The sequence below is a fragment of the Eufriesea mexicana genome, unplaced genomic scaffold, assembly GCF_001483705.2.
Source record: "Eufriesea mexicana isolate 0111107269 unplaced genomic scaffold, ASM148370v2 scaffold474474812, whole genome shotgun sequence".
NCBI lineage: Eukaryota > Metazoa > Arthropoda > Insecta > Hymenoptera > Apidae > Eufriesea > Eufriesea mexicana.
In genome coordinates this window covers 280,323-295,689 of record NW_016907966.1, presented here as the reverse complement: position 1 = coordinate 295,689, position 15,367 = coordinate 280,323, and the positions used below count along the sequence as shown (strand labels likewise).

General features: G+C 33.9%; 1 protein-coding gene across 3 annotated transcripts in view; it reads left to right on the top strand.

Moving 5' to 3' along the window:
- The window catches only part of Utx (Utx histone demethylase), a 167,981-nt gene that overhangs the window by 151,080 nt on the left and 1,534 nt on the right, over positions 1 to 15,367 (top strand). For all 3 annotated transcript variants that reach the window (XM_017902791.1, XM_017902784.1, XM_017902776.1), the window contains 6 exons: positions 6,811 to 6,994; positions 7,504 to 7,719; positions 10,648 to 10,803; positions 12,624 to 12,813; positions 13,166 to 13,480; positions 13,738 to 15,177. In XM_017902791.1, the coding sequence (XP_017758280.1) occupies positions 6,811 to 6,994; positions 7,504 to 7,719; positions 10,648 to 10,803; positions 12,624 to 12,813; positions 13,166 to 13,480; positions 13,738 to 15,177 (2,501 nt within the window). The remainder of the gene's footprint in view (positions 1 to 6,810; positions 6,995 to 7,503; positions 7,720 to 10,647; positions 10,804 to 12,623; positions 12,814 to 13,165; positions 13,481 to 13,737; positions 15,178 to 15,367) is intronic.

Below are 15,367 nucleotides of genomic sequence, written 5' to 3'. Positions count from 1 at the left end.
TAGGTTCGAACATAACCTCAAAATTCTGCCTGTGATAAATATCGTCCCTGCAACAAATTGGCCCCCAATAATTCCAGACCCGTCACACTATACCAATAAAGCCTACAGACGACCAAATGCAAACTTATTAAACTCAAACGCAACACCCCCAACACTCGTCGATCACTGTCCCAAGCCCCAGGGCAAAAGCGAAGGAGCTAATTACCCCGAAACTTCTGCACGCCCCTGTATATAGCTCGTTGGTACGGGTCCCGAACGGTACAGGACTCTTTTACAACCTGTTTACGGCTTCTCGCGTGTCGACGTTGGGACCGGTTCGATACGCTGTTCCTCCTTTTTTCTCCCTTTTCTTCCGCGATTTTTTCCCCTCATCCGCCTCATAAGTCAGACTTCACTGTCGTGGCTCGATGCAGCTCAACCTTGCACACCGGCAGCCACCCCTCAACAGTTACTCTGTTCTTCCTAACCTAATTGTCGTCGCCAACATTTTCTAACATCTCAGGAGTATTTCAGATTTTCTAACCATTTCTTTAACCTAATTTCCTAACCTCACTCTGCTAGCTTCTATCTGATACTCTTAGAGGATCACGTAGAATCCTCAGTGTACACAGTATACTGCACTTTATGAGTATACACGGTATACAAGTTTCTCGAATTTTCTCAAAATTTAGCTCCGAAGCTTAGTGTTTTATGTTTAACATAGTGATCTTGTTAATCTCATTCTATAGTCTAGTTATCGATCTTTTTGGCGACGATGTTCATTTTATTTTATTAACGTGAACAAATTCATGACCAACCCCCATTGAGAAAATAAATTCCTGTGGGCAAGTCATAGTGAACGTGCTGATGGAGGATGAATATATTATATTATAATAACTTTTAATGGGATCGAAAATCTGGATTTATATTCTATTACCTCTAACTTCATCACAGTTGTGGCATCCTGTTCATCATCCCAGTGAATCCTATAATTAATTCTCATTACCGGTGATCGCTAATTATGCTGGATCATTATGAATAGATTGCTTCTGATAGATAGAAGTAATCATTTACATACAGTGTTTTGGTAAGAAATATGCTGTTTGGGTAGCAGAACTTTCCCATGGGAGAACGTTTGGATAACGGATGCTTGGATAACGGAGGTTCTACTGTATATCTTAGAAAAAATATTTAAAAATGGCGGGTTGGATGTATTAGCGAAAGAGAGTAGGAATTTCATTCGATGGGATAATCGTCGAAGCCTTGAAGTGCAAAAGCCCTATGGAAGGCCATGTTCCATCAACGCGATTTTATTGTCGTAGTCAATTGTTACATCGGTGTAATCGCATTGTAAACAGCACTGCCAGTTCGTAAAGATTATTACGCAGCCGTTTTATGGCCGTTTACCTACAGACAAATCAATTCTCCAAAACGATTTTACAATGTCCTTCTTGATTTGTTGCAGACCCTTTTTTATAGTTCCCTTTTCATTTCCTATTTTTCAATTTGGACAGGCGTAAAAGAAATTTCGAAATTTTGCGTAGAACCAATTGGATGACAGTCGAATTAGTGTCTGGAGAATTTGAAATTTGTGTAGATTAAATGTAGAAGTCGGTTCTGTAAAAGTTAGTTTGTAAATGTAGAATTTAATGAAATTAATATTAACGAATTCTTGACTTAAATGTGAAAGTCGTTTTGTAAAACTTATATGCGTGGAATTTTTGAAGTTGGAAAAGTGTACGTATTGAAAAGGAAAAAAGAACGGGATGAAAAGTGAAAAGTTTAAAAATTAATCAGTTGGTCTAAACAATGGCGTAATATTTAAGAAATATTATTACACGAAGGCTTGCACAAAAACTGAGTTGAGTTGAACGAATAAACGAATCGAGAACAATAATTACAACACAATAGCCACTTTAATTTAATTCACCTCTATTCAAGGTAAATTTAGAACAGTTACAATACTCATTATTTAGGACAATTTTAATTGACTGAAAATATCTCGATTGAATGAAAATATGTTAATAACAAATATCAAATAGACTGCATGAATCATAAATAGACTTTATCAAAGAAAATTTTATTCACAAAATTGGAAGGGAAAATACATGTAAAATATCATAGTCAGTAACTAAAACTATAGATTGAATAATATGTATATAAAATCCTCGTTAAAAGAGTAACAATAGAAAAAACGAGGAAGCATGAAGCAAAGGTATTTCAGCTTTTTCTCATTAAAACTTTCTTAATCAATTCTATAGTTACAGATACAAGTAAAAAATATTTATACAAATGTAGGTTATTTGGAAAATTATGAAAAAAATATAGCAAAAATTATGAATAGAAAATAATTCTGCAATAAAAAATAAGCCGGAAAAAAAGAATAAATTTTTTTCGTTTGGGGCTTCACTTTTGAGAAAATTGAGATTTTAAACTCTTTGGGTATGCGCGCGCTGTACTACAAGTATGCGAATGCATTTAATATGGCTGCCAACGCAGTCCCAATGGCCATAACTTCAAGCTCAATTATCTTCGAAACAAGGTCTTAAATGAAAAATATGTATTCTACATTTTTTACTTATTTTTGCCTGTAGAATCTCGTTATACTCGTATATATCTATTATTCTATATATTTATTCTAAGATACTTCCAAAAAATTAATATTTCATTGTTCAATTTCATTTTTATTAATTAATTTTCCAATTTTTATTAATTATGCCTCTATAAATGAAGGATATATTTATCAGTATTTTAATTAATAAATTAATTATATCTTTTATTAACGAATTTTTCATATTGAAATTTCTTTTAACAGTGATTCATGCTACTTACATGTATATAACTTATTCTTCATTCATTTATTCCCGCACAACGTACCGGGAAAGTTTGTTCGGGAAAAATTGGCGCACCCTGTGCAAAGTCGACAAAATAAATAGACAGTAAAAATAAAAATATCGGCATCCATTGTGTAACGAATGGAAGAAACGAAAACATAGAACTGAATGAACGAATGAATGGCGAGCGACAATTAGAGCACAGTAGACGCTTTAATTTCGCCGAATGGTTTATGAACCGACCGACTTAATTCCATTTAGAATCGCCGTGCGTTTAGCATCGCGTTCTACGATTGTGTAACAACTTGTTGCGAAACTCTCGTTTTCCCACGGCACGTATTTAATTTACAGGGTATAATATGGTGCAGAGGCACTAGGATACTGTAATTAAAACTGCGCCGAGCATTTGGAAATGCGTATGACCGTGGTATTATAAAAATGAAAGAATAGTCTGAATCTGGAATAAGTGAAACTGATTTCTGCCTTTATGAAAAGAAATGACAAATTTTGAGAGGATTATTTTTTTACCAAAAATGTAAGAATATAGAAAATATTATTCTTTTTCCTTTACTTATTTAATTTCTTTTTTGTGGTATAAGAAAATAATTTTTTTTTTAAATAATAAATAATAGCTTCTTTAAATAGTATAGGATAATTTAATAAGAATATTATTAATTATATATTATTATTTATAATAATCTCAATTTTAATAAGAAGGAAATATGATAAAAGTTATATAAAATTATTAAAATAATTTCTGAAATTCTAAATTTTCACTATAGTCCTGTGCTTATTTGAAATTATGAACTACAATGTTAATGTCATCAGAAGCCAATTATATATTAACATGTATTTTTGCTATGTACATATATAACTATCATAACTGTATTTTATATAAATTATTATGAAAATCTTTTCTCAAATTTTTCAATTTTCAATTTACTTTCTAAGTAAACGCCATGTATATTTGGTAAAAGTAACAGTGAATGTGTCAATTTTAATACATATTTTAATTATTATTAAAGTTAGTCTGTTAGTTTAATGCATCGATTATTGTCGTAGTTATCAATTATTGTGTGTCAAATTGTCGCAGTACTAAAATGATAATTTGGGTAAAATTCGTCTGCAGTAGCCACCATAAAACAACCATACAAGCCTTCTCAGGTTTGATACGATTCGCATGACCCATCATTATAGTCGAAGCAGGTCTACGTGCGGCAGATAATAATGAACGAAAGAACAGGAAAATAAAGGTGTACCGTTACAGCTCTAACAGCTGCCTTTAAGGATAAAATATACACGTGCACCGTGCATGTATATACCTAGTAAAGCCCCTGAACATATAGTACTAGACATTCCTAGAATATACATATACAAGAAATTACGTCAATTACAACTGAATCGATGAACTCAAACCCCACATAAAAAATAAACTCGTTAATAAACAAGGTTTCCTATGTATAGAGAAACTCTGAACTATCGCCTATGTATATAAGGAATAATTGGAAGTGAAGAAATTTTCATTAATTTTTAACCAATTCCCTCCACATACAAAGAAATCGTAGATATTCTAGAGAATTTTTGAATTATTCTTACAAAATAGAAGTTACTCGTGATATTGTTTACGCCTATATTCATATAAAAGTAATATAAAGTACAAAAATCCCTAGTAATTACTAAACAATCTTTGCCATTTATAAAGTAACCATAAATATTCTCAAGAAAGTTTTAATTTAATAATTTCCTCAAGAAAGAGACTTTGTATTGTATAATATGTTCTACGCCTATGTTTACTTAGCGATATATAGAATAAACAGATAACCAATAACAATCTGTATTACTCTCAAAGCAATTACGAACATTCTTAAAAAAGTTTGAACAATTTCCTCGAGTCAGAAACATAACACTTATGCTCACAGAGAGTGATTTGAAATAAAAAAATGTTCAAAAACGTCGAAACAATTTTCCTCGTACACACAGAGATCTTGGACATCCTGAAGAACGTTCGAACCATTTTTCCTACATATAGGTTGCCCGTATCGCCAATAATATTATCTACGCCACTGCTTATGGAGAATAATTTGAAATAAAAATAATGCACACCAGATCTTCGGAAATTTTTCTTACACACGGAACATCCAGAACATCCCTATGAACGTTTCAGCTATTTTCCAAGACACCGTGCACGACCGTTTCTACGCCTATGTTTATAGAGGGTTGTAATTCGAGACCGCCTCGAAGGGAGAGTGGGGTAAAAGTGGCTACCCTAGGTTATACCTGCGAAAATCTATTCAGTTCGGTACTCGTCTAGCGTTCAGGCAACACGACCACGATTCGCAGCAATCCAACGGGAACGTTGGTCCCGCGACATCATTTTGATTTTCGCGCGCGCGCGCGGCGGCCATTCACGCGTTGCTCAGTTTGCCGATTTCGCGTCACGCCGTTCGAACGTTCCAATCGAAACGATTTAGTGCTCGCGCTGTGAAAGATGGATCGATCTCCATACAATTCTACTGGATTTATCGCACGGTTGATACAGAGTGTGCCGAGACTGAAGACGTTCTCGAAAGCCTGCGGAAGTGTATAGAGGCGTCTGATTCAGGTACAAGGGATTAAATGTTCGCCTACTACGGGGATAAAACGAGTGCAGCGAATTAATGTCTGTAACCTGTAACGTGGGGCTAAATATATATTCATACATACCAATTAGATTATGATCGAAGCAGTATGATGGAAATAAATATACGTATATCTACAGGGTGATCCGAGCACCTTGACTTGCACACCTCTGTAACTTCGAAAGTATGCATTACACGAAAAAGTTTTGTATACAAACATTGCATCGTTTGATGGGGTATATTGTATAGTGTGTTTATTTTTTTTATAGATGGAAGCGTTTCGGAGATTTGAAGGTCAACTTTAGCGTTTTAAATGGAATAGCACCAAACCTAATGACTAACGAGTAATTTCACTTTATTTTTTGAAAAAGTTATGATAAAAAAATAACATATTGTAATGTAAGCATTGTCAGGTAATCTCGCTGTTCTGCGAAAATCTATAAGATTGAATCTCTAATTTGATATTACGTGAAGAAAATTTCCAAGAAATAAAGTGAGATTAGGTTTGAGACTAATGGAGGTCAATACTTTTTTTTACTCAAAATTCGACCTATGTAATAAAAATTGAATTTTATGGATAAAGTTGGAAAGAACATACAAAGGTCAAGTTTGTTTTTTATAATAAATCCCTATAAAAATTAAGTATTCATGTTTTTCAATGGAACCTAAATATTTATAGAAATAGTGAAAACAAAAATCTTGACAATTTTGGCAGTTCTAGACACGAATGTTCTTTAAATTCAGAACTAAATACACACAAATTTTTAGAAAATTGAAATCTCATTCATACATGGTATAATATATAAATTAGGAAAAATATAACTGTGGTGGTAATTACTTTGTAAGTGCATAAACAAATCAAACAGAACATATATTTATATAAATTAATTTCCACAGTTTTCAGATACTGAGTCAATCTCTGAGATAGGTCCCACATACTGCATCAAACAGCTTATATAAAATCTATGTCAATCCATAATGAATCCCCTCCATTATTTTCCACAATTTGTCCAATGAAATTCGGTACAATTGGATGAAAATTTAGTATGATCATCACGATGAATTTGAAATGCACAAGGGAAACAATGCAGGCTTACAGACTGTCGTGATGCTAATAGTATGGTATTTACATTTAGGAGAGCTAACGTTAATCCACCTTTGAAATTGTAATCCCTAATTTCTTCTCCATAGGTGTCCCTGGCTAAAGACCTCCTCTCACGAGACTCCTATCTATTTAAATCACCCTGTAAAGGATTACAGGAGCCAACGCTGAAACTTTCTCTCATATATCCTAACTTGAATATACATTCTTGAATATATTTATATTGTAACATTATTCACGATTACTTTATCGTTCAAACGTCGATTTGTCGTTTTAGGATGGATGTACCACGTGGTTGATTGCACGGTGCTAGGTATAACGAGACAGCAGAAGCAAACAATCGCCATCCACTGTCTGCAAAAGTCGATCGACGCGGAACCGAAGAGCGGGCAAAGCCTTTACCTGCTAGGACGTTGCCTCGCAGCTTCTGGAAAAGTTCATGATGCATTTATTGCTTACAGGTAACGTGTCTTCGTTCTTAAGACGCGTGAAGAGCGTTAATCTCGAAATTATTGCGCAGATATATCAGCCTAACGCTTAAGCCTCTTAGCCTCTTAAGGCAAGACTGACTAATTCCCCTGTTTGTTAGCTTCTTCATTTTGCAACGCTTAAGTTAGATCATGTTTAACGCACGATGTGTATAGTGACTCTTGAAAAATCGTTCTTCTTGCATGATTTCTTGAGAGGAAGCCTGGATGGTCTACCGTTGTTGGATTTAGCAACTCTGTTGCGGATTTCTCTGAAGAAACGCGAAGGACTTCGAAACTGTTATTTACACCTGAAACAAATTATGCAATTAATTCATAGAGGAAAATGGAATTTTTTAAGTTAGAAATTAAATTTCAAACAATTTGTTTTAAATTAATTAGTCAGTCATTATAGTGGCCTATGTATGGTGTTGTAATTTATCTTCCACCTTCTGCGAAGATTAAACGAATCAAAGTCACTGATAAATGATGGTTGATTGCAGAAATTCCGTGGAAAAGTCAGAAGGAAACGCAGACACGTGGTGCAGTATAGGCGTCCTATATCAGCAACAAAATCAGCCTATGGACGCGCTACAAGCCTATATATGCGCTGTACAGTTAGACAAATCACATTCGGCTGCGTGGACTAATCTGGGCATTTTGTACGAAAGCGTTAGTCAGCCGAAAGACGCTCTAGCTTGTTACGTCAACGCATCCAGGTAAAGTAGCAATAGTCAGTTCCAGTGCTCAGGCACTTGATATTGGCTGTTAGGTGTAGAACAGAATTCTGTAATCGTTATAAACAAAACGTAATGGAATTTCTAAGAACGTGGAATAATTTTTATTATTCAGATACTCTCCATTGGTATTCATGACTTTTAGTTAAAATCTGCTTTTCACTGTCTCTAATATCATCTTTTAGATATATTGGTATATATTACAATATTAACACTAGTAACCAAAAGTTAAAAGGCTAAAAAATGAATTTAGTAACCTCGCTATAATTTCTATTAAGCTAAGATACGAGAAAAGATATCGTTTACCAACTCAGATTGTAAACAATAATAAATGACACGTCATTTGTAAAACTAAATGTCTACGTTGTAAGTGCGTGAAAAAACCATAAGATGTTTCGATCTGAAGGATCTGAATCTTGTAAACCATAAAATTTAAAGGAATTATTAGCAGAATTTTCTTCTTCACCTAATACGTATATTAGTATAAGTTGTAAACCAGAAACGATGCTGTGCGTAGTGCAGCATTTTGTAAAAATTTGAAAACACTCTACTCTCGTTTCGACTACGAATGTTTCTTTCGAATCATCGAATTTTGAGACCTCTGTTTAACCCTTTCGCTACGACCGCTTCTGTCAACGAGCAGTCCCTTGATACGACTGTACAGTATGCGTACATTTGCGCCAATAGATTTGTCAACTCACATCGGCTGGCTCAGAAATTTCGTGCGATTGAAACAGGTGTTACTATACGTTCGATAATCTTCTTCAGCGAGTGATACAAGCGAATATTTTCATAAAAATTTTCTGTTTTTTTCTTTGACAAAAATATCGTGTTTGTAAATGATTTCTTTTTTGTTAACGCTAGAATCTTGGAAATTTTAACCTACTTCCGCTGGTAGTTATTTTAATCGAGTCATCGTTTATATATTTAAATATATTGTGGATATATAAAGAATAATTAATCATTCTATACATATACCTCAAAAATTAATTTAAATAATTAAAGTAAAAATATAAAATTTTTAATAACTTTTACATTAAAAAATTGATGTAAAATTACAAATGTTTTTAAATTCTTGTGAGGACAATTTATCATAATTAAATCTGTAAATAAGGTTTCTTGAAATTATATTTTTTCACAGTTCACATCCATTAGGTATGAAATTTTATATACATATATTAACAAAAGTATCAAAATAACGAGAAAAATATGTACAGTCAAACTGACCATATCCAAGATTCTAGCGTTGAATAACTTTTTAATGGACAGAAATAATTCATAATCCATGAAAAATATAAAGAATGTGGAAAGATAAAGATAAAGTTCTGCTGTCGTATTATCTTAGCTGAATTATGAGGTCCACCTTCTTTCTCCAATTTTATACACTTTTCCTATTTTACATAGATAGGTGTGAATTCCTTCTTTGTTAGCGAGTATTTTAGTTGCTTCTGGATCTTTATGGGTAGTTATTAGTTTCACATCTAAATCATGTTATTTGTGAATACAAATTTTAACCAGCATATTTTCTGATAACAGCAATTTATAGTTTATTTTATTGCAATTAAAAATAGTCATATAATTACTAATATTACAGTTTATTGTAAAAGTCTAATAAACTCATTTATGTTGAAAGCACAAACTAAACTTTCTTCTATTATATTATTTCATTTATGACCTTTGTCAAAAACAAAAATCTAACTTTTAATCAATACAAATCGAAAATGACCTTAAAATTTCAAAAAATACTAATGATAGGAATAAATCGAATGGCACACTGATCAGCATTCTTCAAACCATACAACACTCACTCGAATTAATTTTTCTCAGATATTATTACTTATCGAATTATCGCAATAGTTTCAGTTACGTACCTCGTTCTTTAATGATGCACGATATCCTGCAATCTGATTTGACAATTCAGCAGCATTCTACGCAAAAAAAAATAAATTGAAAACATAAAATACACTTTTTCCATACAAGGCTTTGTTTCCACAAAAAATTGAGATTGAATATTCGACGGTTTGCGTTACTCTTAGCATTCATATCGACCATAGATGCACATGCGCCACGCAAATATTTCAAATCAGTTACTTGAAAACGAAGCCTTGTGTGAAAAAATGTTATTCTATGTTTTTAACTTACTTTTTCATGTAATATCGACCTATTCCTCTTTGATTTTACCAGTAATTGCAGGACACAATTGTATAATATGTAACTACGCAGTTAGATTGCAATCATTAGATATAATTAACAAGTTATCAAAACACAACTTGATGACAATCAATAAATATTCAGGGTAAGTTATTTTCAATAATTATACCTTAATTCGTACGAATTTAAAAATTCCTGAAGCTTAATAGCGGGTAGTCACTCCTGGCAGCGAAAGGGTTAAATATTCGACGATTCCCTTCACTTTGTAACTTCATTATATATCGTCATTGTATCTCCGATGTACGCTTCCTTAGTTCAAATAAAACAGACATTCATTTCCACTGACCACCGGCGTCATCGATCTCCTTCATTTTAGCATGGTATCATCACCTCCATCTGGTGAAAAGAAATATACATCTTCCGTTTGATCATTCGAAACTATTCAAAATTGAACCTATGACCTCTGGTCTCTCTACAACCTTCTTACTGTACTTATGTATTCATTGTGTACCTCTCACATAGTTTGCTGCATCGTAAGCGCCCTGCTGAATGACGTATCAAACATACATATTTCAAGAAAAATAAGTAAGTCGAGGACAGGTCAGCATTCAAAAAAAAAAAAACAAGAAAAAGAAAACACAAGGAAATAAAATAAAACAAGGGAAAAAAAAAAACAAGGAAGAAGAAAACGAAATGAAAGCTTACCTGTCCATAGAAGTGAAACGCAGTATAATAAAATAGCAATTATGTTTTCCGTAGGGGCAATAACAACACACCAAATTGCACGGGCTCACTGGCGGGCCTGGGTGGCGCTAAATCCGGCGGTAACACCCCGATGAACCCATCGCTACAACAGCGGATCAACTTCCTGCAAAGTCACCTAAGCCAAGCACCAATGCCTTCCGTCACCACGAAGTAAGTTGGGTCTACTAGGGCCAGTCAGTAAGTTGATCCCGGTCTCTGAGAGATACAGGATTTTTCAAACATCTCCTTTATTCCCAATGTGTACTTATACTCACCCAAACCCAACTGCTAATAATGTAAAACTGACTTACAAATTCCTATGAACAGTACTGTAAACGTTTTAATGTTTCACAATGAAGAAAAGTGTGGATTTGACTAAATTAGAATTATGACTTCAGTAACTTCTTGAGTGATATTCATCAATAATCCCCCAATACTCGTCTTCAAATGCCTTGAATGATTTAGTCATTGAGACAATTTGTTCTGAACACTAGATGGTAGCACACATCTCAGAGTTGGATGCATTAACACTTATTAAGATGGGATGATTAATGTTCTTCACTAAGATGAATTCTTATACAATATTACATCTCAATTATTCTTGTATTAGGTTGTATTATCATACTTTTATCATAATAATGTTTCTACTGAATCTATCTGTTGAATTTGTCTGTTTTATCTAGACACCTTGCTCTACATAACTTGGAATAACCAAAACACACTCTTCTAGTTACTGAAAGAAGCAAATAGAAGAAATCTGATATATAAGAACATAACATACCTATAACATGAAAGACTTTCTAAAAGTTTTCAATTTTTTTACATAGATTATATTAACTGATGTTTTTTTACAAGCTGTTAGTATCTTATGTTTTTATATGTCAGTTTTTTCCTATTTGCATCCTTCAGTAATTAGAGTAATAAAATTACATAAAACTTAAAAGTTTAATAGAAATATTATTATAACAAAGATATAATAATAAAAACTAACACAATAATAAAAAGCATACCATAAAGTTCTCCCTGTAAAGAGTGTGTTTATTATCACATATTAATGTGCTAAAGGATATCAAAATCATGGACACTATAAGATTATCAAAATATATTGAATAACAAAAATAACAAAATTAAATCTTGTTATTAACAGGTCCTTTCTCTCTGAAACGTCAGAAAATACTGCATGGAGTTCTAAAAATGCATTTCTCTGTGCTCGATATTAATTGATGTCAGAAGGAGACGAATTTTAACTGGGAATTTTGTTTGGTTTGGATCCAAGAATGAGACCATCACAGATGAATATTGTAATAAATGTATCACTTGGAACAAATAAATGATTAGGAAAGTAGTATTTAATAAGTATACATGTACACTATTGTAATACTACTCTTTATGTATTTTTATAACTTCTTAAAAGTAAAATTGCATTAAATGCACACTATTTCTTTCGTTATTGACATTTAATCCACTTCTGAATATTTCTAAAAACTTAATTCCTCATTTTTAAAAGTAAACCTACCTGTATCTCTGATACAACTCATTTTCATTCACATTTATAACTTCTAGCAAATTTAAACAAGAGTAAGTAAGTGGCGCTAGTAGCGTCATTGTAATCCATTACCGGTATTATCTAGTTCCGCGTTAAAAATACAAATTTTAATAGAAATCTTTGAACACCAAAAGATCATTAATTTGAAAAAAGAAGTTACAGTCATAATTTACGACAATCCATCATTTCTTACAGTTTTGATCTCAATCAACATAAAAACATTTAGAGTTCTCCTTCGTGTGAACGTATTGCAGATAAAAGACAATTTTGTTTTGCCCACGCGAGTTAATCACAGAAAAATAAGAGGAAAAAAACAGAGAACACGAAACATTTTTTTGCGCCGTACTGCCGTAAAAGGTTCATTCACATCATCAAATGATTGTCAAAAGAAATATACGTGTTTGCGTTGGTCTCATTAACGTGTAACGTTTCTGTTTACATCAAGGAGGCGGCAACTGCCGTCTATAGAAGAGGCTTGGAACTTGCCTATTAGTGCTGAGATGTCTAGCAGACAACAACAGCAACAACAACAACCACCCACTGGTCCGGGTTACAAGTACGGCACTACTCCATCTGGCCCACCACCTCCTTATCCTCAAGGACAGGGGCAAAATCTTAATACGAAAAGATTTAAGGTACATTAAAGTTTTTTGTTTCCATAATTGGAGGGCTCAGAGAAAAAGTGGTGCAATTAAAAAAGAGCTTTAAATTCAGCACAGTTTTGGATAAAGTTAAAATTTAATAAAAAAATTTGTATACCTTCAAATATTGAAATATATTACATATTACTATATATTATTGAAATATATTAAAATATATTGAAACACTAACACGTTCCTGTAGATAAATGCAGATCTTATGTGTCGTTTTTCTTGAAAAATATATATATTTGTATAACTTCTTAACTGAGCCCTATAATAAATTATTGATAAAAATATTGCATAATATATTTCTGTATTTAACTGACGAAATAAATGATATTTTTAGTCGGGAGAAGAATCGATCTCTCCAAGTTCACAACAAAGACCACCGCCATTTTATCTCACACCTCAGCAGCTACAGATGTTACAATTTCTGCAGCAAAATCACGGAAGTTTGACGACGCAACAGCAAGGTCTGCTTGCTCAGTTACAACAACAATACAGATGCATGCAGCAACATCAACAGCAAATTAGATTACAGCAGCAGCAAGCTGCTCAGAGGGGGTTAAGGCCGGGACAACCTGGTTATCCCACGGGGTACAACCATGCGCAACTAGGACAACCTGGCGTGATTAAAAACTATGGAATACCTCAGCAACCGGTATCTTACTTTCTAGTCTATCATATTCTTTCTTTTTTTCTGTTTTATTAGAGTTCTTTTCAACATTAATAGATCTTTAATAATAATTAATAGTCTAATAATGAGACATGCTGGACATATAATGCTTAAGAAGTTAAAGCTTAAATAATGAGATTTTTTTATGTTTATTCTTGTTAAACAAAAAGGACATTTATTATGAAATTAATTTGCAATTTTTAATCAAATAAAATATTTTAAATAATTACTTTTTGCAACAGTCGCAACAAGGTGGGACGGTTGCACTCCAAACAGGATTCTCAGACTCCAATGTCGGTTATAACACCGCAGCAACTGGGAACAGCCAGACGCCAGGAATGCCTTACAAATCTGCCTCTGACCCAAACTATCCCCAGAGGCAATTAACATCTAACCAATACAACCAGTATCAGCCTAATCAATACACTGCCCAGGGTTACACTCAAATATCGTCAACGACGAGCAACTACCCAGAAGGTTCCGCGGGAAATAAAGACCTGGGAGTAACAGATCAAGAGTTACAAGCTCTATTATCGCAAAAAGATATCGCGACTTCATTGGCGGAGGATTTGTTGAAGCATTTTGGCTCAGAAGATTTAGACGTGAAAGAAGAAACACCAAGTATCATGAACAACGGCACTTTAAGTTCAGGCCCGTTTTCACCGTCAAACTTGGAGGAGAGTACGGAGAAGATCAAAGAAGTGAAATTAGAGAAGGTAGAGGATACCCAACCGTCGTCCACGTCGAAATTCGAAGCATACGAGAAAAGCAATACAAAAACAACTCCGGTAGTCGAGACGGTAAAATGCGAAGCGACGTCAAGTACAAATAAAATTGATTCGGTCGCTCGGATCGAACCAGTGCTCAAATTGGAAAGTTTGTGCGAATCGCAACCCGAGCAAGAACTTAACATAGAGATGGATTCCAAGACTATTATTGAGGCGTGCAAAGGTCAGGGATTGAAAGGAGTACCGAATTGCTCCATACTGAGCGATCGTTCACCTCCACCTGCGCCGCCTGATCCTCCAAGTCAGAGGCTAACCAAGGAACAACTTCTACCCCCAACTCCTAGCGTTTATTTAGAAAATAAGAAAGACGCATTCAGTCCACAACTCCAAGAGTTCTGCCTTAAACATCCGATAGCTGTGATTCGTGGTCTGGCAGCCGCTTTGAAATTGGATCTTGGACTGTTTTCGACGAAGACCTTAGTAGAGGCAAATCCAGACCACGGTATCGAGGTAAGGACACAAATGCAGCAAACCAGTGATGAGAATTGGGATCCTGTAATGGGTAGAAAAGTTTGGGGCTGTATTAGTCATAGAAGTCACACGACTATTGCAAAATATGCACAATACCAAGCCTCAAGTTTTCAAGAAAGTTTGAAAGAAGAAAGAGAAAAGGCGCAAGGTATACATACGTCGAATTTATCTGATTCGGATTCAAAAGACAGCACTGGTGCTGTTAGAAGGAAGAAAAACGCTTTTGGATTGGCGGGTCGACCGGGCTCAAAAATGTTGCGATTTGGGACCAATGTAGACTTATCAGACGAAAGAAAGTGGAAACCACAACTTCAGGAGCTGATGAAATTACCAGCGTTCGCCAGAGTTGTGTCAGCTGGAAATATGCTCAGTCATGTTGGTCACGTTATTTTAGGCATGAATACTGTTCAATTGTACATGAAGGTATGTTTAATATTTATTTACTTTTGTTTATAATAATTACTTAAAGTATACGTACAATATAAAAAATTAATTTAAAAAATACATTCTGAAATTATGAAATAATATTTCAAATTGAAAGATAATATTAACAATAAAGTTTCCAAATTCATTTCTCATATTCTTGTTTAATACTTTTGAGATGTAGTACTCT